At 41.3% G+C, this 25,672-nt stretch overlaps 1 protein-coding gene across 1 annotated transcript in view; it reads right to left on the bottom strand.

Moving 5' to 3' along the window:
- Nucleotides 1-25,672, bottom strand: part of LOC141769746 (transmembrane protein 132C) — a 305,459-nt gene that overhangs the window by 130,121 nt on the left and 149,666 nt on the right. The window contains exon 4 of the mRNA XM_074639133.1: nucleotides 16,906-17,046. Coding sequence (XP_074495234.1) covers nucleotides 16,906-17,046 — 141 coding nt within the window. The remainder of the gene's footprint in view (nucleotides 1-16,905; nucleotides 17,047-25,672) is intronic.

Here is a 25,672-nt window from a genome sequence, read left to right on the forward strand (position 1 = left end):
AATGTCCAGCAACATGTGTGGATTTCTTCAAACAATTCTTCAAAAATAAACTTCTGTCTTCACAAGAAACAACTTAGTCAGGTTTAGGCAACAAAACTACTTACTTAGGTTTAAGAAAACATTGTGGTTTGGGTTAAAATAACTCCGGAAGTTGCGTAACTTAAGTACGGAAGTTATGTGACAAATAAATCAACATTGACATCTGGTTTCACACGGGGTATGAATACCGGTCTCCTGGGCAAAAGTCTGATGTTTTTGGTTAGGTTTAGGCAACAAAACGACTTAGTTAGGTTTAGGAAAAGGTCGTGGTTTGGGTTAAAATAACTCCGGAAGTGGTGTAACTTAAGTACGGAAGTTACGTGACAAATAAATCAACATTGATGTCTGGTTTTACACGGGGTACAAATACATTTTCCTGGGCAAAAATCGGGTGTTATTTAACCTACCCAACCATCCCGATCTCCTCCCTATGCAGAGTTTGCCACTCTTTCTACTTCCTGGTTTGCTATGCTGGAAGTAACAAAGCCAAGGTGTAAATGGCTCTTTGGATAACTTTTTGCAGGGAGAAATAAACTGGCACACAGGAAGTGATGTGTTTTTTTTTTGGGCAGAAGCAACAGAAGTTTAAATCAAAGAAGAACTGGGTCATTAGTGCCTTAAATGAACACCAGAAACATGGAGTCTTTGTCAACAGGAAGCTCAGGGGATGTGATACCAAGCTGTGACGGCATTTGATTGGCAGGTCGTCTCCTGGAAACATTACATAAAATGAATAAATAAATAAATGGACTTTATTTCCTCTCCCTTCCCAGCTCTCAAAGGGATTCTCCAACCTCAAAGCAAACCACTATGCATTGACTCTTAACCTTTGTCATTCGCTCTTTCTCCATCATTCCCTCATTGTTAGCTGGATGTTAAGAAGACGCGTGTTCACAGGAGCCTCAAAGCAAAGAACATTGTCTAATCTCCCAACTCCCCTCTGTCCTCCGATCCCCACCACGTCTTCCTCATCCTTCTTTTTCCTTGCTCTCCAAGTGTGGTAAGACAACCAGGCAAAGAAAACAGCTGCCCTTCTCCTCTCTCTCTCTCTCTCTCTCTCTCTCTCTCTCTCTCTATCCTTTACTCCCTCTGTCGCCATCCTCCCCTCCTCCCGCTCACTGCTAAAAATACAGGCATTCACCAGAGCCATGAAAGAAAAAGGACGTAGAATTGGCTTCTCCCTCCCCCTCCTTCCCACCATCCTCCTCCTCCTCTCTCTTCTCTATAAGCTGCCCATTAAAGTGAAAAACACTCAAAGATGTCGATCCTTCCCTCCCTCCACCGCTCTCCTCCTCTCCCAGCGTGGTTTTACAAAGTTGTGGTTTAAACAGCGTGTCACTCCTCTTAGCCTCAGTTTCCTGCACATCAGTACTTCTTTCAACATAGTTTTTACTCCTTTTCTATATTCTGTCTTTATATTATTGGGGTGTCAAAGAGGTCACTGGAGTCCCCACCACCTTATTATTGTTCTCTCCACTGAGATTATTATGATTAACATGAAGGCCAATAATGTATTGAACACATTAATGCAATATATGATTTTTAAGGTTGCAGCGGGCTCAGTTTTGTAAAAAAATGTGTGATTAATTTGCGATTAATTTTGATTAACTATGGACGATCCTGCGATTAATCACAAATAGATAATTTAATCGATTGACAGCCCTAATTGTTATATATGAAATGACCAAACTTGCCTTGTTCCCTAAATTCTTCTCCTCCCAGAGCTCTTTTCGTCCCAAAGTTGGTCATTCAAAAGATTCACCAGCCCCCTAAAAGCCAAGAATGCTGCACTTCTTCTACGTCCCCCCTTTCTTTACTCCTCCGTCCCCTCTCTGCCCGTTGAAAGACAATCTTCCGTTCCACATTCTAACAAAGTAAAAGCAACTTTTTCCTTCTTTTTCCCTTTCCTTTTCTTCTTCCTGCGGATCCTTTTAGCCTCCTCCTGGGAGACGGAGGCGCTCGGTCCCCTCAGTTTGTTTGTGTCGTTCATTCGTTCGTGCATGCTCGAGAGCTCTCAAGTCAAGGACACAAGCTCAGTTTTTGATTTACACGATGAAAAGAATTAATTAAACAGCAGCAATGGGACCCTGGGGTTCCCGTCGCCTAAGGAGGGTAGGAGGGCGAAAAGCAGGAGGACAGAATGAAAGAATGGAGCTGGTTGGGAAAAGGGAAGGACAGGAGGAGAGAGAGAAGAGGGGCTGGGTGAGAGAGCGAAAGGAGGACAAGTTGTGTGGTGTGAAAGAGAGGGAGGACATCCGGGACGCAGGGAGGGAAGGAATGGGAATAAGAGAGCAAATGGAGTGAAAAAGAAATGCGGAAAGGGACTGGGATATCTTCAACGTTTGTGTGTGAGTATGTGTCGACGAAGAGGTGTCAAACACGTATACGCACACTCACCCACACAAGGGACAGGGAGTTAGTGTTAGCATCGGCACCGCCGCTCGCTCTATGACACTGTTCATCTCTAAGGAGGGGGACTCGAACACGCCGGGTCCGCGTAGGTCGCCTTAATTAGCCACACATCCCGCTACGCAGGCTCCCAGGGGGGTTTAACAGGGACATGGAGGGTGAGGAGACGGAGGATGGGGGAGACAGAAGGGAGGGGTGAGGAATGGGTGTTAGAGCAAGGGGAATAAGCCAATGGGATTGGAAGGTTATTTAAAGCATGGCCTACAAAAACATTCAGAAAAGTACAGCGCGTGTGTGTTTGCACGGATGTTTGTGTGTTTAGACGCGAGTGCTCGCATGACCTGTACCGTGTGTGTGTGTGTGTGTTTACTTCATGAAGCCTGTGATCCCACGCAGCTCATTCAATAAACTCAGTATGTGTGCTTCCGCATGCGTTCCCGCCGTATGCATATGAGTCCGGCCCGGTGATGGAGTGTGCTCAGGTGGCCAGGGTCATTTCAGTGAGTGACAGAATGATGCTAGGCGAGGCTGTACACATAAACCCCATCCATATCTGCGAGGCCTAATTAGCCAGCGCAGGTCATCGCTCAGGGGTATGATAGAGTGTTGGAGCACATGAACGTTCACCAAACCACACGTAATGAACACAAATGCTGCCTTCATCCCAGCGGATCTCACTTCATCCCAACTGTCTTGATGCCCTTTTTTTCCTGTAATTGACAGCTAGCGTTTTCCTCCTCTTATATAAAGTGTCTTATAACCTGGAGAAAAACAGGGGTATCCTTTGTGGAGCTGTCACTTTTCACTTTTCTGGATTGAATCTTCAGCTTAAGAAACACAGTAAATAGTGTTTTTTTGGGGGGGGGGCACTGTCTCATGGGTCAACTTACTTAATTGGATGACGGCAGGAACTCCAGAGGAGGTAAATTATGGCGTACCTCGGAGACAAACTGATGGATCCCAGCTGAAGTTACAAGGACTTGAATCAAATTCATTCAGATGACCCATGCTCCCAAAAGTATTTTCTTGCAGGATAATTTATTTTAAGGTTTATTCACTTACAGGTAGCTGGTTTGCCTGCCGTGTCAGCGGGAACAAAGCTGCCATAAAGTTACATTTTAAACCTGAATTTTTTACATTTTTAGAAATTACCCTTCTCTAGTGCTTCCCTTCTCTGGCCCCTTAAACCTCTTCTTTTCTTTCCGTTTCTACGGTTCCTCCTCTAACGTTTTCCATTCCTTTGTGCTGTCCACCTCCAGCTTACAAGTCTTTCTTCCTCTTGTATATTTCCTCCATAATCTCTCCCCTCCTGACATACAACTTCTCCTCCTCCTCCTCCTCCTTCTTCTCCGTGCTCACCCACATCGTCCTCTCTCAATTCCTCCTCCCTTCACCTCTCTTGTCAAAGCCCCATTGATGTTTATCATCTTTAAAACCCGGACATCTTTACAGCCCTCACCCACAAACCCCCGGCTCCAACTACGGAAAAAAAACAGCCCAAAAAAAAGCCCACTTGAGGCAAAATGTTTGTTTGGGACCAAACTATTGTTCAGGGTCAAGATGTGAGGGAACAAAATACACAAAGATGGAATGGCGTCGTCGACCTTTTGCAAGCCAAACATGCTTGAGCGGAATTGAAATAGAAAATAAGACCATAAAAACAGAATAGTCAATCTGCAAGCAATCTAGGAAGAGAGGGCGAAGAGGGGAAGATGAGGAAAAAGAGAGGAGGGAGGAAGAAAGCTATCGGTGATGCTTCAATACACAAACAAAACACATATTGTTTGAGTAAACGTGTACATGTATGCACCTTTAGAGACACTTTTGGCCTCAATTCTGTGTGGAACAATAAAGGGAAGCGAGAAGAAGGATAAACACAGACTATTACCACTGGGGTGGCCATTTCCTCTGCTCTTCTGTTAAAGGAACCCCACAGACTTTTTTATTTGTGTATGTGTACTTGCACTATTATCCTTGTGATTTTTTATATTTCATTTTTCAGGGTCAAATCTATACTCAGGGGTTGAGGTGTTGAAATACAGTACATAAAACTCTTTGGGAAAGTTTTGGATATGGAAACGCAGAGTGGGGGGATGGTGAAGAGAAAATGTTTGGCTATTTTATGGGAGCTTGGAAATGAGATTATTTAAGGCTAATTTCCTAATTTGCTGAAGTTTCACTTCCAAGGCGTTGTCCGGTCCGGGAGTTGTCCGTGTTTTCATCTTAACCCTTTCACAGTGTGTTTTCAGCTCATGAAAGTTAATTATAACATTTTTGGTCGGCTAAAAATGTCTTATCCTGTGTTCGGTTGTACTTAGCTCCACCTTCTGTTATCACTGGCGACAGCCAAAATGCCAAACTCAAGGCTTCAAAACGGCAGTGCACAAACCAACGGATGACGTCACAGTGACTACAATCTATGGCCGTAATACAGAGTATGTTAATTTCCCATTAAAAGCGTATGTTAAAGGCCACAGACGCTATCATACAGTCATGTGATAGCTCAGTTGCAAACAGTTGTATAGGATAGCTTTGTGCAGTAAGTACTGAACTGAATGTTACAGATTGGACTAGAAACAGACTGAAAGCACTACTGACAGTCACAATCAGCGCTGAACGTTAGAGCCTATGAATGTTGATGCTTTTACTTACTGTCGTACGTACTGAAGTGCTTTTAAACGGCGATGCTTCTGCTGAGCTTATGAAAAAAGTGACTACTTAGAGACTCTTTAAACTGAATGAAATGATTGAAATCAGCAAAGTGATTCATGGTTTCCACCTCTACTCCATTGTACCAAAGAAATAGTCCCTATAAAAACCCAACTGTCTGCATGGCTAAAGTAACAATAAGGACTGAGCTCATGTTGTGGGTTAACGCCTGGTATGAAGTGCCATGTAATATAAGATAATGTAGTCAGTGAAAGGCATTCATGAGGAGACACATTCACTTAAGTGTGTGTGTGCATACAGTATGTGTCCATGTGTGTTTATGTGGTATCAGGGGAATTTCTTTAGGATAAAGTAGGGCAAGTACTTTGGCCCTGGTTAGACTGATGGGGCAGAGAAACATGTTACACAGAATAACACACACAAATTGAATCTGCATGCTTATAACAAACATATAAATATTCATTCTCACACACACACACACACACACACACACACACACACTGCAATGAAAGAAAATGGGATATGAGCGTAACTATCTGAAGGGAATTCTCCATTTTTCTCTCTCCAGGGACGAACACTAACAGCAACACTGTCGTGCTCTCAGGGCCTCTTTCTCTCTCGTTTTCCTTGTTTCATTTCTCCGTCCCAACTCACTCATTTTAACTCTCCCTCTCTCTCCCCTCCTTCTCTCTCTCTCTCTCTCACTGGCAGGCAACCCTCTCTCTTTCTATGCTTCCTCCCTGTTGCTGTGTTTTAATCCTCATGTGTGCCAACAGAGACTGCAGACATCTTGGCCCCATGTCTATGCTATGTATGTGTGTGTGTGTGTGTGTGTGTGTATGTATCCCAGGGAGACTGCCAGCACTCAAAACAAAAGCTCTCTGTTAAGTTAGTTTGTCATTACAAACGACTAAAACCATACAACACTTAACCCCGCGCCCTGCATCTCTCCCTCTCCTCATTTGGATTAAAACCAGTTCAAACATTAAAGGTTCACAATACAATATTCAGAGCATTAATATAGCAGCAAATAAATATAGATATACTGTATATAGATATAGTGGAGCGGTGTCGTCCTGAGCAGAGAATGAAGTCCCTCTGTTTGTGTTGCAATCAGAGTTTATCTGTGCTTTGTTGACATAGCCGGGCCGTGTGTGCCTATTAGTGCATGTGAGTCTCTCTGTTGTGCCTCACTGGCTGGCTAATGGCCACCGCTCTGCACTGCGCTCATACAGCAGTTACCGCTGATAACGCCGTCTCGACCGACAGCGTGTTAGCTCTGTCATTACTGTTGGCGCTGTTTGAACTGTTTGTGTTGTTTGCCACCTGCTCAGCCGTCGCCATGTTGAGAGCCCTGTGGAGGCAATCCCTCTGCTAGTATGACATGTTTGGAACCAATAGATTCCTTAGGTATTTTAGTTTCATATTATACCAGTATCTTCACTCTAGCTTTAAAAATGAGCCCGCTACAACCTAAAAATCGCAAGTTGCATTAATGCGTAAAAGAAATTAGTGGCGTTAAAATGAACTCGTTATTATCCTGTTAACTTTGACAGCCCTTTTTTCTATTCTGCCTTGACTATGTTCTCAGTTGTTTGTCATGTTTTATCTGACGTGACATTATATTTGACATCCAAAGTTCAAAGCATTTTTCATAATAGATGCCTAGCCCCCCGTCGGAGAGTAATTAATAATTTTCCTTTTTCGCTCCATGGTTTTGCCCTCTTTACTGTTCTGTGCAATTAACAGTCTTGTTTGACATAGTTATAAATTGCTAGGATATTGAGTCCACTGAATCAGTATTCATTACAAAAGAATTGTCATTCTTAGTCTTACAACAATGTATAATCACTCATGACAATTTCATAGATGTAATGTTATGTCATGAGTCTATTTAAACAACGAATTGCTAAGGCTATTGACTTAATCTGCACACCTGTGTGTGTGTTTCTGTGTGTGGAGCTGAATGAGTGATTCAAGAGTTTCAAGTATAAGTATCCTTCAGAATGGTACAGGCTCCAAGGATTTATCACAGGTTACATACAGAAGATTGACTCGACATGATCTACCGCTATTGGGTGTATATATATACTGGAAAAACAAAGTTTGGAAACTTGTGTTTGTTGGATTATTTCTCTGTTGTTACAATGCTAATGGTCATTGTATTTTACATCGTTGGAAAGCCTGTTTATTTACCTTCACAATGATGTACAACTTGTAAGGATCATGCATTTGTGGGATGAGCAGCACAGCTGATTATGTGGGTAGCGCCCAAGAAAAATTTGCCAAAATGCTCCGTCAATGGTAAACAGTGTATTCTCCTGTTGGTGTTGACTCTTGTTTTGAGTTTTTTGGTGGATTGGATGATTGAACTCTCTATCAGTAACAAGGAACAAACAAGACATATTGGCTATTTTACACTTTATTCATTTAATACACCGTCAGGAGCCTCAGTAGCGGTGGAAGATCCATACGCAGCCACAACAGCCTGGCACCTCCTCCTCATGCTGGTCACCAACCGGGTCACACGTTGCTGTGGGATGGCGTTCCATTCCTCAACCAGGATTCGTTGCAGGTCAGCCAGCGTGGTTGTGTTGGTCACTCTAACACGTACAGCATGCCCAAGCTGATCCCACAAGTTGAATTGGGTTGAGGTCTGGACTCTTGGCAGGCCGTTCCATTCTCTCTACTCCCACATTGTGGAGGTAGTCTGTGATAACCCTGGCTTTGTGGGGGTGAGAGTTGTTTCTTGGAGGATGAAGTTAGGTGCCAGATTGTGGAGATATGGGATCGCCACTGGCTGCAGAATCTCATCCCGATATCTCCCTGCATTGAGATGGCCTTCAATGATGACAAGCCTTGTTTTGCCAGTGAGGAAGATGCTGCCCCACACCATGACACTGCCCCCACCAAAAGCTGTTACTCCATCGGTGCAACAATCAGCATAGCGTTCTCCATGTCGTCTCTATACTTTGACCCTGCCGTCCAACTTTCGCAGACAGAACCTGGACTCATCACTGAACATGACATTCCCCCACATGTTCAGGTTCCATTGTCTGTGTTGTCGACACCAGAGCAAACGGGCCTGACGGTGAAGGGCAGTCATTGCAGGCTTCCTGGTAGTCTTATGAGAATACACTGTTTAGAGCATTTTGGCAAAATTTTCTTGGGCGCTACCCACATAATCAGCTGTGCTGCTCATCCCACAAATGCATGATCCTTACAAGTGGGACATCATTGCGAAGGTAAATAAACAGGCTTTCCAACGATGTAAAATACAATGACCATTAGCATTGTAACAACAGAGAAATAATCCACCAAACACAAGTTTCCAAACTTTGTTTTTCCAGTTTATATATATATATATGTGTGTGTGTGTGTGTGTCAGAACTGAAATATCTCCACTCCCCGGTCGACTGTAATGCATTTCATTAAAGTTGATATGAGTGCTTGTAGCCTTCTCATTTGTGCAAATCAAAACTGTGCAACATTTGATTGTGTGAACATGTCTGTGCAGCATGTCTTCATTTCAATCAATATAAAGTCTAGATACAAAGACAGAGGTACCATCCACATACTCACACTTCACTGTTTGTTTGCATACCTAATGAGACGTTTATATAACATTTATGAAATGTATGACTTGGGTCAGCTTACCTATGTGATAAGGAATGCAGTGATGCATGCGACAGCAACATGTGCATATATGTGTCCGTGTGTGTGTACTTTTAGTGGGGGTGTTTGCATCGATTTGCATAAGTGGGTATAGACTCACGTGTTCCTGAACATGTAGATGTTGTGTGTATCTGTGGAGAGCTACATTAATAGAATATGATCTGATCTGAAATCTTGCTGGGGATCCACTACATGGCTTTTTAAAAAATGTCTACACTATTATCATAAATAAACACAGGCTATGAGTGTTTATGTGATTGCTTTGGAGCTGAGATTTTATGATTACAACATGCACAGTTTGTCTGCAGTCGAGACCGTGTGATATATAACGGGCACATAAACCATTTTGTCATCATTTAGAGATCTTACTGTATTTTTGAATTAGTGTATTAGTCATTGATACTCTAGAAATGATTTTAGATTTTGAATAGAATTTCAATCAGCAGCCAGAATATGTAAACAGTTATGAATCAACAGGACAGTGATGTAATATGTAATGTATGTTTAGACTTGCTTGTTCACTGACTTGCCGGTTTGTATAGAAGAAGCAGGATCTCGCCCTTATTTTTAGCTCCGTAAGAAACCAGAATCTAATAACTATTCGATTGAAAGACTTTTCTGTGCTGTATAAGGATTTGATTTAACTGCACAGTGTTCAAGATTGAAACATATGCAACACTAATTAATTGCATGGAAAAAAAACTACAGGTGTGTAAAAGCCTTTAGTGACAATGGGCATAGAATGGACAGCAAAATCAATAGATCTAATCATAGAATTTAGTCTCTATTAAGGTGTAATTATGAATACAATTTAAAAATTAAATCATATAAATATATTACAATAGATTTTAAACCATACTTTAAAAGTAGCCTTCAAAATGTTTGAAAACACAGGCCTACTTGCGAAGTAGCCTATAACATGCTGGCCAAATATCTCGTGTAGTGATCACTGTCTTTTCTGGCGTTATAATGTTGGAGATGTTTGAGACTGACCACAAACATGATCTCTGCACAATCTACTCCCCAGTATTTCATTGTCATTCAGTGATTGGAGAATATTTCTCTGACCTCTTTCTTTTTCTGTAATTTTCTCCTCTACTTAAGAAACTCTTCATCCTCTAAACTCCTGTTTTTCACCTCAAGGAGCTCTCTTAAGGGTTCTTTTATCTTTACCAGGATCTCGTCTTAATCGTAAGGGGAAATTCTTGGCAAACATCATGATTCTAAGAATTTTCTTATAATTTCATCACTAGGAGCAACTCTTTGTTCTAGGAACCTTTATGAATCCGGCCCCCGGTGTTCACGGTTTAACTATTTCAAAAACAATGATTATCTCGTCTAAAATGCAACAATTTCACTGCTTTCCTGGAAAATTGCTGCTATGATTTTGTTTCTTCCATCCCCAAGAGGAAGTCTAAAAATATTCAGGTTCACCTTCTTTTAATGTTTAAGCCCAGAATAACTGCGTCTCTGGCCGCAGAGCAGCGGCTTAGTGACGGCGATGCTCTCAGCTGTGTGTGTAGCTCCGTTAGCTGTTAGCTGATAGCCAAACACACACACACACACACACACACACACACACACACACACACACACACACACACACACACACACACACACAATCAGATAAATAGCATGTCCCTGTATGGAGTGTGGGCAGTGCATTACCCCAGTTCTGGTATTGAACGGAGCCCATTAGTGTTAATCTATAGATCTAATCATGATCATGAAATAGAGCACTGCTCCCATTCTGGCAACATCAGCCACCCTCATAAACTATGGCACATTTTCCTCATATAACCCACCAGACAACACTGAGGTCATCCTGAGCCTGTTCCACTTCTTGTTAGGTTTAATTTATTCAACATGCAAAGTAATAAAAATGCTGTAAACATAGTGGGAGGAACAGAGAAACTCATTTTTACAAGTGAGACTAAACTCCCAAGAGGCTGTGAAAATGACTAACAATATCAGTATCAACACTGAAAACTCAACAAGGTCAAGCCTACTACATAAGCAACGCGGCTTATAAATGAAAAATGAAGTGAATAATCCAACAAATTTGTAGAATCAACACACATAGCAGGATCATACTGTATAATAACATGATATTAAAATGATACTGAAATAACATGAGCAGGGACAGATGAATGAATAATAATGAAATGATAATCAAAAATGAATTCCAACAAAAGACAAATGTTGCTCGAGGGCGCCTCAATGACATTTTCTGAGGGAGAGGAGGCACACACATGCAGATCCAAACATCTCATTATATTTTGTTTTTCAGAGCACTGGTACACAACGGCAGAAGGGCAGGGAGGCACGAGTAAGCAGAATGTCAATAACTCAGTATGACTGCACAAACCAATATCACGCCAAAGCACGTAATAGACCCGCTGGTCCACCAGAGGATAGCACGTCAGTGTCACGTTTTCCCCCACTGTGGCATGAATATTACACACCTGAATGAAGGTGCAGTACCAGCAGGGGGGCAACAAAACCACTTTGTTAGGTTCAAGAAAAACGTTGTGGGTTGGCTTAAAATAAGTAAAATACATACGGAAACAACGCTACTGAACGGAAAACACACTAAACGAACGACAAACGCTCAAAACGTCACTAAAACATGTGACAAATGTCACTAACTTCCAAATGAAACACTGATGTCATGGTTGAAAGTCCGGTGTTTGTTGGACCCAACCGCCTCCCCAACCGCCAGCCGTTGGCGGTCTTAATCCCCTTTTATTCAACGTCATGACTACAGTCAGTACGTGTGGTCTGAGAAGTGAAGCCAATGCGGAAGTGCCTTAAACTTGCATTCTTTCTAATAGCCAGCAGGGGGCGACTCCTCTGGTTGCTAAAAGAAGTCTGTCTTTGAGAAAATGACTCTACTTCTCACTTGATTTATTACCTCAGTAAACATCGTAAACATGAGTTTATGGTCTCAATCGCTAGTTTCAAGTCTTCTTCAATACAGCATGATGTTCATTTAGTAAATTATGGTCCCATTTAGAGTCAAATAGACCATAAAGCAGGAGATGCTTTAGGGCGTGGCTACCTTGTGATTGACAGGTCGCTACCACGGCGTTGTCTGGTCTGGGAGTTGTCTGTGTTTTCGTCTTAGAACTTTAACCCTTTCACAGTGTGTTTTCACTGCATCAAAGTTAAATTTTGGTCGCCAATACATGTCTTATTCAGCGTTCGGTTCTACTTAGCTTCACCTTCTCGTGTCACTTCTGGTTGCAAAATGCTGAATTCAAGGCTTCAACACGGCAGTCCACAAATTAATGGGTGACGTCACGGTGACTACGTCCACTTCTTATATACAGTCCATGGTCAGTACAGACTACATGGCATGAAAATGACACGCCTAAAGCAAGAAGGGCGTTCTTTTTACATGCTTTTGCCATGTGCATTATCGTGTCACTCACACACCTTTTCACGCGACTGGGCTGGACGGCGCTGTGTAATTACAGCTAATAGTGAGAAATACAAAAATAATGAATAATTACTGTATAATCAAAAACAATAAAGAAACAAATGAGAGCTGAAGAAGAGCTTTGATCCAAACTTCTGTGGGGTGCTTTAATGAAAAACAAATTGAGGTCTCTCAGTACACGAGATGATGGAACAGTAACTAGTCATCATGATCAACAATTTGTGTCTTTTTTCGGTCTCACATAACTGTCAACCTACATACAAGTACTATGTATGTACAGCATATATACACCCACCTCATCGACACACACAACCATTTACACACTCACAACCACACACGAAAAACACACCTACACACACAGCAAAAGCCTACGCTCTGGTTCCAATTACTGCATCCACTCACCGTACAGTCCCTATTATACTCATACACATACACTGAACACCGTATCACGTCAGATCGTATTATGTCACAGAACAACAATAGGTAACAGGAATCAATTCACAGGATTAATTGTCAGAGGTAGTAATCATTCCCACCCTCTCATTCATAAAAAAGCACACTCACTGTTTCATGTCTCAACCAGTAATATCTCATTAGAGATTAATACAGATCAGCTCTTTTAATTAGCCATCCCGCCCACACAGCCGCTGATAAAAGACTGTGATCTTGCCTGTTGTATGCTGGCAACTGTCTGTATATACTGTATGTGTGTGTGCAGAGGTACTGCATTGAATCAGCCCTGTATCTTGTGTGTGTGTGTTGTGCCGGTGTTTGTACAGTCCTGTGCATTTACACGTGTGTACATTAACACACTCGTATATATCTGTGCTTGCGGCATCATAATCTGAGCTTTTAGGCATGTCTTTGTTTACAGTATCACTTTGAAGACGACAGGAGTGTGTATGTGTGTAAGCGGATGTGAATGTGAAAGAGTGTGTGTTTGCATCTGCGATTCTCCGTGTATGTCTTTGTGAGAGAGCCATATCATAATCTGGTTTCTAAAGCCTCACTTTGTGTTCACCCTGACGTCACTTTGATGAGTTTTCCCTTCAGGGTAAGAAATAAAACGTGGATACGTGCCAGAACTCAGGGAAATAAGCAGCCGTTTAGAATCACCTCCATCTCAACACCTCAAACAACACCATCCTGATGGGTGACAACGAGCCAGGAAAATAACTTCCCTGCCTTGAGGCCACAGTGGCTGGCACATCCCGAAATTCATCAAACGCCTTCAGTATTCCACCGGCCGTGCTGAAGTGCACCGCAGGAGTATGAGTCCATGAGCAATCCATTCAAGAGATACTGTATCTGCAGCATCAATACTATGTATTTGTTTCTGTTCACCAGTATCCACCAGTTGACCTTTTGCTACAGCCCTTCCCCAAACAGCAATTGTCCAATCATAGCTAATCAACCAGCATTCCCAAGCGTTGAGCATAAGACTGTAGAAAGAGCGATACTGTGTATTTAAAGTTTCGCTTGTTTTAGACTTTCCCAAACAAAAACCCACGAGAAAAATGTTATGACGTAACAAGTTACGTAACAAGATACATTAAAAAGTCGGTCAGAGACAATGTTTTCAACCAAGTCATGGAGATATATTAGCCTTATTAACTATGTAGAGGGGGAGCCGGGGATCGAAACGCCAACCTTGTGGTTAAAGGACGCTCTACCCACTGAGCGCCTTGTTGTAAGAGAACGTGCTTAGAGAGTGTGTGTGTGCGTGGGAAGTGAGTGGTGAAGCAAGAGAGAGAGAGCGACGGCGACGACGGGAGCGAGTAGCCTTATCGACTCCGACCCAAGCAGGAAAAGTTTACAGGGTTTGTTTTGTCCGTTCTGGGGCTACTGTAGAAACGTGGCAGACTCCATAGAGAGGACCCGCTCCCTATGTAGATAGAAACGGCTCATTCTAAGTTAACGAAAACACAACGATTCTTATTTTTAGGTGATTATACACTAAAGAAAACATACTTATTAATATTATATTCCATTTCTGCCAATAGATCCCCCTAATTGTTACACACTGGTCCTTAAAGTAAACTGTATAGCGTATGTGCCGTGGCAGGCGTTGCAGGGTTTCTAACGGAGGTGGGGCTTAGAAAATGGTAAATTATAGGTATGACTCTCGACGCCATATTGATCCCCCCCCCCCTCCAAAATAAAATATGGTACATCCTGTACTATACGTACTGTACAAAGACACTCGCTTCAGAGTCTTAGAAACATCTGATGGAAACTTTTAACTAATGCTCTTAATTAGAAAGCTTAAAGCTGTTGTGTCATCAGTTTTATTTCCCTCGGTGTCACATTTGGGTCATCCGTTGCTGCTGATGCCGTCCATCAGTCAAGGCTAGACGTGGTTAACGGCTAGCTAAGTGGTGCTCATTGAGCTGGGGTCCTGCTATAATAGTTTCATGCAATGGGAAGTCATTCATCAGCAACCAGCAGAGAGAGAGAGAGAGAGAGAGAGGCAGAGAGAGAGAGAGAGAGAGAGAGCAGAGAGGGGGAAAGGGACAGTGAAGCAGGAAGTTCAGTCACTCCGACACAAGGTTGGAGGAAGAGATACGTGTAACTGTGTGAGATAAAAGGTTAAAAAAGAAGGACTAAATCCTTGAGCATTACTGCAGGACAGCTGTTAGTCTTTGAATGTAGCACAGTTGAGTTGAACTTATTCTGAATACTTCACTTCAAGTTAAAGTAATCTTCCAAAATGCCATTTACTTTAAAAAAGAACATTTAAAGTAAAAAAAATGCACAAGAAAAAAAATAGATTTTCTCCCTTGAAGGTATTACAGTGATTTAGCAACAATTATTAAGCCCCGCCGTGCTTCTGTCAATTATAGAATAAGCATTTTTCATATCTGAATTTGGAATAAAATAATTTAACTGTAGACCCTGGAGCTTGCTTTAAGCTGTAACTGTACTGTATGTGAGTCAAACCAACGGTATTTCCAGCATCAAGGCTGTTTCATTTCATTTAATGTATTTCAGCTACCTGTTACTCATGCATTGTGTTGTTTCTGTGCCTTGTGAATCTCTTTTTATCTGCTACCCAGTTAACCTCACTCTCTGTTTGACATTTTGATTTTACCTTATTTAAGTGAGACGTTTTTCTCACCACCTTGGGCTTTTTAACATCTCATCTACAGTAATTACATTTAATCTGTCTGTTATCTTTTGTATCAGCGCTATGCGACATCATCATCGTGACCATGCACTGAGGTCAAGTACTGATCACCCGTCACATTAGCAACAAAATAAAAAAAAAAACAGGCTTTATTTATTCTCCTGACACAAACTAAACTCACACACACACGTATTCAGACGCTCACACTAACATAACCAACCACATAATAGCAGAGCAATTACCAAGTAAATGGCAAATTTAGCATGACACACGGGTCAGTGCTTTCCACTGCTGCTTGTCAGCCCACTGTGTGTATGTGTAGTACAGTACATACTCCTGGTGGACCTTATTTCGGAAAAAGAAATGAACAGTAGTTCACGGCGAGAGACAAATATGTTTTTGATCCCGTTTAAATTGATTCATTGCCATAAATCACACGTTTGTCAATTTAAAACATAGCTTTGCAAATCAAGACAGTTTGTCGTATGTTTGTCGTAGTATAATTTAGTTTTGTGTGAAACCGCTCAGTGAACTTCATCTCTCATCTCGCACAATATACGTCACCAACACTAGATAGCTAGCTGACTTATCTATGTTCAACGCACAAATGTAACATTACCTTACCTGATGTGTTTTATCCAGCGACTTTTGGTCGGGAAGGTAAAGAAGAGACCCGTTGCTCGTGTTCTCACAGTTTGTTATAAAACTGTTGAAGTATCAGACTGTGAAAATACATAATTAGAAAGACGACACACCCAAAAGTCAGTGTAAGTGACGTCTCTCTCTGTGAGGCTACGATGTCTGTGGGTTTCCTACCAGGATTAACTCACACGAGCAACGGGTCTTGTTCCTTCTTTCGCTTCTCGGCTGATAAAAACACCAGGAGTCGCTGGATAAAACACATCAGGTTAGATAACGTTACATCAACTAAATACTACAACAAACCGGGACTTTGCCTCTCTGTGTAGGCTAACGAAACATACTTTTATGCGTTAGAGGTTGCAGTTCAAAGGTCAAATCAAGAGCCAATCAGTCAATAGACAGCAAGACAAGCTTTTCATGTTACACTGTCGAAAGCTCTTAGAAAGCTTACATTACAAAAACAGAATCAAGCTAGAAGAGCCATCCACTCCTTGTAAACTCAAATCTGTGGATGATGCACAAATCATGAATATTTCATTGTTATTTGTTGCAGAAACTGTCACTGAAAAAACAACTAAGATCTCTCATTTACAAAATGTAGGGCAACAGAATAACCACACACCTCCTCAGACATTTTATGCACCCAGAAGGGCAGTCGGAGAGCAAAGACCTCCGCCAAGGACATGCACTGTCTTGCAAAATTTAATGGGTCTGTCCTTGCTCCATGCTACACCCCTCCAACTAGTTTCATGAAAATCAGGCCGGTAGTTTTCTCCGTAATCCTGCTGACAAACAAACAAACCAAACCGAAAACACAACCTCCTCCTAATAAGAAGCTAATCAGCTGCTGACGGAGGAAGCTGTTGAAAACAAGGAGCAGATATGTGAGATTCAGCCCTACCTCTCTGGCGTGGAGGAGACCCGTCTCTGACACATCACCGCCAACGAACTGCTTCCCGGCGCCATTTCCTGTTTGATCTCCCACGCGACGAGGTTGCTGGGTTTCACAGCCAGGAAGTTAATGCCTGACTGGAACCACACCCTGCAGAGAGGGATGAAGAAAGACACGGGGAGAGAGAAGAGAGAGCGAGGTTAATCTAAAGTTCACACAAGCACATCACAAACAAAAGAGGAAAGCGGGAGCCGAGTTGTCACAGTGACTGACAGTTCGGGGGAATTTGCTTAAAATTGAATTTGGTTCGCTTGGAATTTCCCTGCCCCGATTTCCTCGCTGATTTTCTTTAATCCCTGATATGTGCCATACTCTTTGTATAAAAATGTCTTTTAAAATTGATTCACGCAGCGTGGTGCTGCCTCCCACGGTATGTTTGGAGGGAGAAGACAAAGGAGTGACGGGAGAAGCTCTTATGAAAGTTAACATTTTAGTAAGTAAGTGCTGCGTGGAGGATGACTCAGATGGGATGGAGATTATATCAAATACACAAAATGTGGCAACAATGAAGAGCCAATTAGTTATGATATGATTTGTCATTTATTCTGTTAATTTTGCTCTCTTTCTTTTCCTTTTATCCTCCTCAAATATTCCTTTTTCTCACCTTCACTCTATCTTTCTCTTGCACAAACATGCTACCTATCCCTCACGTTTTGCCATCCCTCATCCTCTCCCTTCTCCAGTTCTCCTTTCTTCTCTCTCCAGTTAGATTAGGACTATTCATCTCTGCCTCTTTCCTTTTTCATCCAGGTTTTCCTTTAATCTGGATGATTTCTTCCTCCACTTCTCTTGGCTCCAACTCTCCCTACACTTCCATATTTGTTTCGGTTTCATACCCCTTCCTTTCCTTCCCATCTTCCCTATCCTTCCCTTCCAGATGTCCTCCTTGTTCTCTCATTCCCTCGTTGCTCTCTCTCCTTTATTTACCCTACCAGGTCTCCTCTTTCATCTCCTTTCCTCACCTCCTCCTAAAGCTTTTCTTCTGCCTTTCATCCATCCCTCTGTGGTTTCCTTCCTCCTTCCCTATATACCTTACTTCATCCCCTCCTCCACCTCCACCCTTCAATCTCAAGGCATCCTATGGTTAATCTCTTTACTTTCTTTCCCCCTCGCTCTCTCTCTCTAATCCGTCCCGGTGTGTTTTGTTCTATTTATCACTTTGACGAGACCCTCCCTCAGTTTATTAACACACTTCATCGGCACGCACACACAAACTTGTTTACTGCTTTTCTTATTAACACACATACAATAGTCTCTGGCAAGCGACGAATACCAACACACTCGTACTCTCTAATAAACTTTTTCCTCCGCATAGAAAAAAAAAACTGCCAATCCTCTTTGTCTCCTCTCTCATTATTACTGTCTTGTGTTTGTCTCGCTTCATGTCCTGCCAAAAACTGCCAGCACATAGGCCCGTCCCCGTGCCCCGTCTCCGTACATATGTTTGTGAGTATGTATGTTCAGTATAGATGCACCTGTGTGCTGTATAGGAATCTAAACAAGATGCTTTTTGGTGTTTGCCGCAAAGGGAATGATTCTCTTGTGAAAACTTGAAAACCCACTTTTTTTTCCTGCTTCACTCTGAACTAATTTTTCTTGGTTTATTTTTCATAGGTATAGCTATGAACGGTGTAGGAAAACAGCTTGGTTGTTGATGTGCTACGGTAGGAAAAATTAGGGAAAAAGGAAGTGTGGAGTTGCAAAAAAGAAACAAGTAAGGCAGTGTACACATTCAGTCGGGTGTGTGCTCATGTTTCCAGGTAAAATACTGTTTGTGTGCGTGCAGCAACACAGTATAAAATCATGGGCGGTCCCCTAAAAACTCCTCTTTTATAATTTAACAGCTGAATGTTACATAAAATTGCCATTGTTCTGCTTCCTCTACTTCTTTCTCTCTTTCCGTCTCCTCTATCTCCCTACCTCACCCTCTTCTTCCTCTTCTCCCATTCACTCTGTCCTCCTCCTCCTCCTCCTCCTCCTCAACCAACCCAGAATCAAAGATAATCCACTTCAAAAGAAATTTACTTCACCCAGTCTGTGGCAAGAAAAGTATGTAAAGCAAAGCGAGTTAGGAGAAAAAAAAACAACAGGAGATATAATGTGACTGACAGGAACGGAGAACAGAAACGTATGCCTGAAGAGCGGCTGAGAAACATTCACCCGAGGAAGAAGGTTGCGGAAAGACAAATCATAAATAAAACATAATGGGAATTAATAAATAAATAAAACTTATCCAGCACTCTTCCATCAAAAAGGCCTCAAGAGAGAGTACGAATCTCATTCTTGTTTATGTAATATCAAATAATGCACTTTCTGGAGCACTTTGGGATGAAATCTTAACATTCATACACAACACATTTAGAGATGCAGTCCTACGGTACGACTAAACCAGAACCCAAACTGTCACAGGCGTAAGGCTGCAGCCCATATTCGCCCAAAACCACCACTATTACACAAAGTAGAGGCCTGTCAGCCAACATTTTTAGACTGATTGCCAGTGATTACAACGGTCGTTATCTGAAGGGCGCAACAGATATGTCAAAAGAGGCAGAAAATACCTATTTTCTGAGAGGAATTGTAGAGTAATTAGACCGTTAAAGGAAAGAGAAGATTGACGAGACAATAACATGCAGCAGCTATGAGACTGTCCTCACCACAGAACAGCATTTGTAGTTTCATTAAACGTTAAATACAACCTGCATTTTCCTGACAGGCGACATCCTGTGCTTAATATGAAGGGAACTGGTCGTTGTGATGAACCTCAAAAGAGCTTGTCAAATACGGCAGCTTGATCGGCGGCCTTACGCTTCAAACTATGACGCTCTAGGTTCCCCTCTCATGTCTGTTTTCCACGTGTCAATTTCATGTTGCTTGTTACATGCATATGCTGTCTTTTCAAAATAAACTTCCATTATCATTACAGTGATCAAGTGCTTATATGGATCAAAAAGCTTGGGACAGAATCATTCCTATACAAGCGCAGTTTAAATAATTCACTTCTAGTAATCAAGTAGTCTGCTTACAGTGTTAATTTTGGGTCTTTTCATACATGACAACATATGAAAAACATTTTAATCTATGTTAGACTAACGTTAATTGAATTTTTGTTACTTTTTTTTCTGTCTGCTTTCCGGTTTCTTGACAATATTTGTCATTGTTTTGTGTTGTTAATTGATTTACAATAATAGATATATACATGCATTTGCATAAAGCAAGCAGATTTGTCCACTCCCATGTTGATAAGAGTAATAAATACTTGACAAATCTCCCGTTAAGGTACATTTTGAACAGAAAAAAAAACGTGTGCTTAATTTGCGATTAACCATGGACAATCATGCAATTAATCGTGATTAAATATTTTAATCAATTGACAGTGTTAGTTTAAACTTTTGGTTTTATGACTTACTGACTGTAAATGCTAACAAGAGGTGACTTCTTTCCTTTCCATCTTAACTAAAGTCTGAAAATAGCCGTTATTTCACAAAAAAAGATTTATCACCAGGATGAAAGATTTTTTTTGGCATCCTGTAAATAATCTTTGATCCCTGTAAATCCATCACAACGTGCTGCCAAGGGTCTAAAACCCTTAAGTCACAAACTAATGTACTGTTGGTTCAGTCAAATTTCAAGAAAATGAGTGAATTTAAAACAGAACGGGGCTTTCAAACACAGTGAGTCTACGGCTGTTAGTGATTGTAGGTTTACGTCTAAAATCCAATGATGATGTTTGTGTGAAAAGGTAGATTGATTTTACATGCCTGGATGATGAACACACATAACCATCAGACACACACACACAGTCATACATGTAAGAAAACCCAGCGACACTTTTGTCCCATGTTGCATCAGTCAGGCCTTTGCTGTGCGTGTGTCTGTGTGTGTGCACGTCTGTCAAAAAGCAGGATGATGGACAAGGCTGCGTCCCTGAGCTGTTTCTGTCAGATCGGCGTACAGCAACAGAGCCTGACACATGTCTGTGTGTCTTTCTTTCTCTGTCGCTCTGCTTTTTTAGGTAATGCAGGAAGACAAGCAAAACTTCTCCCTGTACTCTCTCTTACCTCTTTACCTCATTCACCTCCCTCTGTATTTATCAACCTTTGTTTTATTCTTCATGTCAATGATGCTGGATGACTGATCTGCAACACTCTGTCTGATACGCCTCAACACACATTTACAGGTCTCCATTGTCGCTTTCTAATTTTCTTCAGAGTGCCTCATTTACATAATAAATCTATTCTAGTATAATACACTTAAAACTTTATTTACAGCAGACATATTAACAGGTCATCTATTCCTCCCTCGTTCCCGGATTGACACTCATACATTACACACATTCACAGCTACAGTCTGCTCCTGTTGGCCATTCAGTCGCTCATACAGCATTACCATTGATTTTATTTTCCTTTCTTTTCTGGAGCAGTGCCTTGTTTATAGGCACTTCAACACTAGTTTTCCGAGTGGAAAAATAAGTGCAGAGAAAAGGCAACAGGGCATTATGCCAACAAGCTATAAAGTGTTCCCGTTGCTCTTTTAAATCACAATTGTAAGTTTAAATGCTGAATGTGCATCTGTCATTGTGATGATGTCTCTTTCTTTGTTTTGTTTGTTTTTTGGAGTCATTTCTTATTTGTCCCACAGGGTCCATTTACCTCATTTATGCAGATTGTACCTCTGTTGCATTTTGGCTACAAGACATATTTTGAAAATTCTGATTTTGCTCCATCATTAGCTGCTTGGTGATTAATGTAAGAGACCATAGACTGTATAAAAGAAGTGGATATAGTCACCCATTGGTTTGTGGACTGCCGTTTTGAAGTCTTGAGTTCGGCATTTTGTTTTTCTGCAACCAGAAGTGACACAAGAGGGCGGAGCTAAGTACAACCGAATGCTGAATAAGGGCGCTTTTATTAGTCTGAATCAGAGTAAAATTAATATCTATGGTTCGTTTTCTATTAAGTTTGGTTCACAGTGCACAAATTAAAATGGACCAAATAAAAAAATTAAGTTGCTGAGGGGCGTGTACGAAGGAGCAAATTTATCTTTTTCATCTCGAGAGACTTTGTTATATTGCCTTCGAAGTTTTTTCACTTTGACTCGACACTGATCTAGTTTGCGCACGAATCCCTTCTCCTCCAGTTTATCTCAAATGATTTATGAACTATTTTTGTGGACTTTATTTAGCACATTCTGTATATTTTCTTCTGCCCAGATGTCAAGCAAACATCAGACGATTACTGCGTTCACAACCGCCCAAACAAACCGCACCAGGGTTCGATTACAACAGATTAAATGTTGGCTTATGAAAGTGCCTTAAGACATTTTTAGGCAACCGAAAAGGTTATAATTAACCTTCATGAACTGAAAACACACTGTGAAAGGGTTAAAGTTCTACGACAAAAACACGGACAACTCCCAGACCGGACAACGCCGTGGTAGCTACCTGTCAAACAAGGTAGCCACACCCTAAAGCATCCCCTGCTTTATGGTCTATTTGACTCTAAATTGGACCATAATTTACTAAATGAACATCATGCTGTATTGAAGAAGACATGAAACTAGCGTTTGAGACCATAAACTCATGTTTACAATGTTTACTGAGCTAATAAATCAAGTGAGAAGTAGGCTCATTTTCTCATAAACTTCTATACAATCAGACTTCTTTTTGCAACCAGAGGAGTCGCCCCCTGCTGGTTGATAGAAAGAATGATAGTTTAAGACACTGGCTTCACTTTTCGAACCCAGAGGTTGCCCACTGTAAGAGACGCTACATAAATATGCCTACAATTTCCATTGTGGAATCAATTGAAGGAAAAATAACCACATTTCAGTTCCTTTGTTGAGCACAAGTAACTCTTTTCATTTGCCTTTTTTACCAAATAACACAGATAATCCACTTTTTTATTTACCTTATTTACACCAGAAAAACTAAAGCTGAACCGTTGAATGAAGAGGAGGAACGAGAGGAATGTGAATTAAGCCATGCATATTTATAGCTTAGCCTTTCCACACAGGACTAGTGACCCAGGAAAGCAAGCAATATGTGCTAGAAAAGGATAACAGATTGGTCTGCTAAAAACGAGAATCACTTAAGTCCAATTAATTCCCTTTACACCTAACCCCATCCTTTAAATACTCTTTCCACATCCTCACCTGGTTTAAAACCGTCAATCCTCCAAATGCAAGGAAACAAATAAAGAGATTGTAATTTTGTCAGGAGAATTTGATCTGCCACACACACATACAGTACACCTAATCATGATCACCAATACACACCCACACACACTATCTGTCTCTGACACAGGAGCACAATCAGCAGTGACACAAGGTCATGCAGACCTGAGAGTCACATGTATGATGTGTGTGTGAGTAAATCACTGCAGTGTTAGTGATAACTCTGTTTTCCTTGAAGAGCATCTGATGATAGAAAGACAGATTTACACTCAGCAGAGACAGAGAGAGAGAGATGAGCGAGTAACAGGTAAAGAGGGAAGGCATGGTGAGGAAGAAAGAAAAGAGGAACGTCATAGATACAGTTAAATCCATGCCGACTTAGACCTTCTTCGCAAACGTCACTATCCTCAGAACCAGCTGACCTTTCTATAGCTGAGGTGCTGAAAGGACAGCAGGCTGACCATTTACCAGGTATTTTGATTAAATGGACAAAACTATTTTCAAGTATGATGAAACCAGAAAGCTCAGTGTGAAACTAGGACCTAGACTGATCTCTATTAATAGAGTTCACATGGTCAAGTTCAACCAGAGGTGGGGAGAGTGGGCAAAAACTGTATTCAAGTAAAAGCACCTTCACACCGAATTCACAGCAGGCAGCGGTGAAGTGCGGCTCGCCGCAATAATTACATTATTCTGCAGCCGGGAAGCGTGTTCATGTGTTTCAGGAGGGAAGACATTCTTTGTAACATAGGTCAACTTGTCACAGGAGTCACAGGATCCGTTCACTGACTAAACTTTTCCCAACTTTTACTTTGGCCGCACTTCACCGCAGAATCAAACGGCCGCAGATTTCCCAGTCTTTATCTCTCAAGTGCGATCACAAAATATTACATTTATATTATACTCTATTTGCGTACACCAATAAGTAAAGAATGTTTTTAAATTACATTCTTTGCTTGTTGTCTCCTATGATATTATTATTATTGCTTGAAAAGTTAGTGTGTTTAGAGACTGTGGGCTTTAAAAGGTTAAAACACTGACAGATCTCTGCAGCAAAGAATGCTACGCAAAGGGCTTAGTAAATCTAACAGAGCTTAAAACTGATTTGGATGTGTTATTCCAACAAGCATCAAGTTGGTAAACAATGTGTTAGGATAGAAAAGTAGATTTAAGTAGATTTAAGCCCTAAAGGTGTATGCATTATTTTTTACGTTCTTTTCACGATTTCCATGAGCGATTCTGTAGCAGATTAGAAGTAATACTTTCAAGTTTATCAAAGTTGCTGGTAAAAACATAAAACATAAAAACCAACAGCAAAGCTTAAACCAATTCCCAATCTGCAGAATACGACGTTACGAGCTTTGCGTGCTTTAATCTGTGACGGCTGCTAAAGTAGAGCACAAAGGATGTACGTACAAGGATCCTCCAGGTAGTAACCTGTCTGGGATGTGAGAGGGAAGGTGGGTTGTGTTAGATCAAGAACATTATCCCAAGGGCATCTCAATTTGTAGGCTCTTTTTCATACCAGTTTGTGCTCACATTTTGTAACATTTCACATTCCCTGGAGTCAGTCTGGATGTTTGTTTTTTTCTTTCACCTCATTTTTCACCTGTTTCACCATCTGCTGTTGGAAGAAACTGCCACTCTTGCTAGTTTCTCAGTAATGCCTTTAAAGGAACAGTGTTGAGCATTTAGGGGGATCTGTTAGAATAAATGGAATATAATCAATAAGTATGTTTTCTTTAGTGTATAATCACGTGAAAAATAAGGTTTGTTGTGTTTTCATTACCTAGGAATAAGCCGTTTATATCTCCTCTTCGCAGAGCCGGCTGCCATGTTTCTACAGTACGGACAAACCAAACACTGGCTCTAGATAGGGCCATTCACACGTTTGCGGTGGCCACCATAATTGGCCTACCAGTGGGTTACCTCTGGTTCACGAAAGTGAAGCCAATGCTGAAGTGCCTTAAACCTGCATTCTTTCTAATATCCAGCAGGAGGCGACTCCTCTGGTTGCAAAAAGAAGTCTGATTGTATAGAAGTCTATGAGAAAATGAGCCTACTTCTCACTTGATTTATTACCTCAGTAAATATTGTAAACATGAGTTTATGGTCTTAATCGCTAGTTTCAAGTCTTCTTCAATACAGCATGATGTTCATTTAGTAAATTATGGTCCCATTTAGAGTCAAATAGACCATAAAGCAGGGGATGCTTTAGGGTTTGGATACCTTGTGATTGACGGGTCGCTACCACGGCGTTGTCCGGTCTGGGAGTTGTCCGTGTTTTCGTCTTACAACTTTAACCCTTTCACTGTGTGTTTACAGTTCATGAAAAGTAATTGTAACTTTTTGGCCGCATAAAAATTTCTTATTCAGCGTTTGGTTGTACTTAGCTCCACCCTCTCGTGAAAAAAAAAAAAAATGACGACGGCCTAAATGCTGAACTCGAGGCTTCAAAACGGCAGCCCACAAACCAATGGGTGACGTCACGTGACTACGTCCACAACAAATATACAAATCCTACACAATGCACCTTTAATAGGTC

This window comes from Sebastes fasciatus, chromosome 6, assembly GCF_043250625.1.
Source record: "Sebastes fasciatus isolate fSebFas1 chromosome 6, fSebFas1.pri, whole genome shotgun sequence".
NCBI lineage: Eukaryota > Metazoa > Chordata > Actinopteri > Perciformes > Sebastidae > Sebastes > Sebastes fasciatus.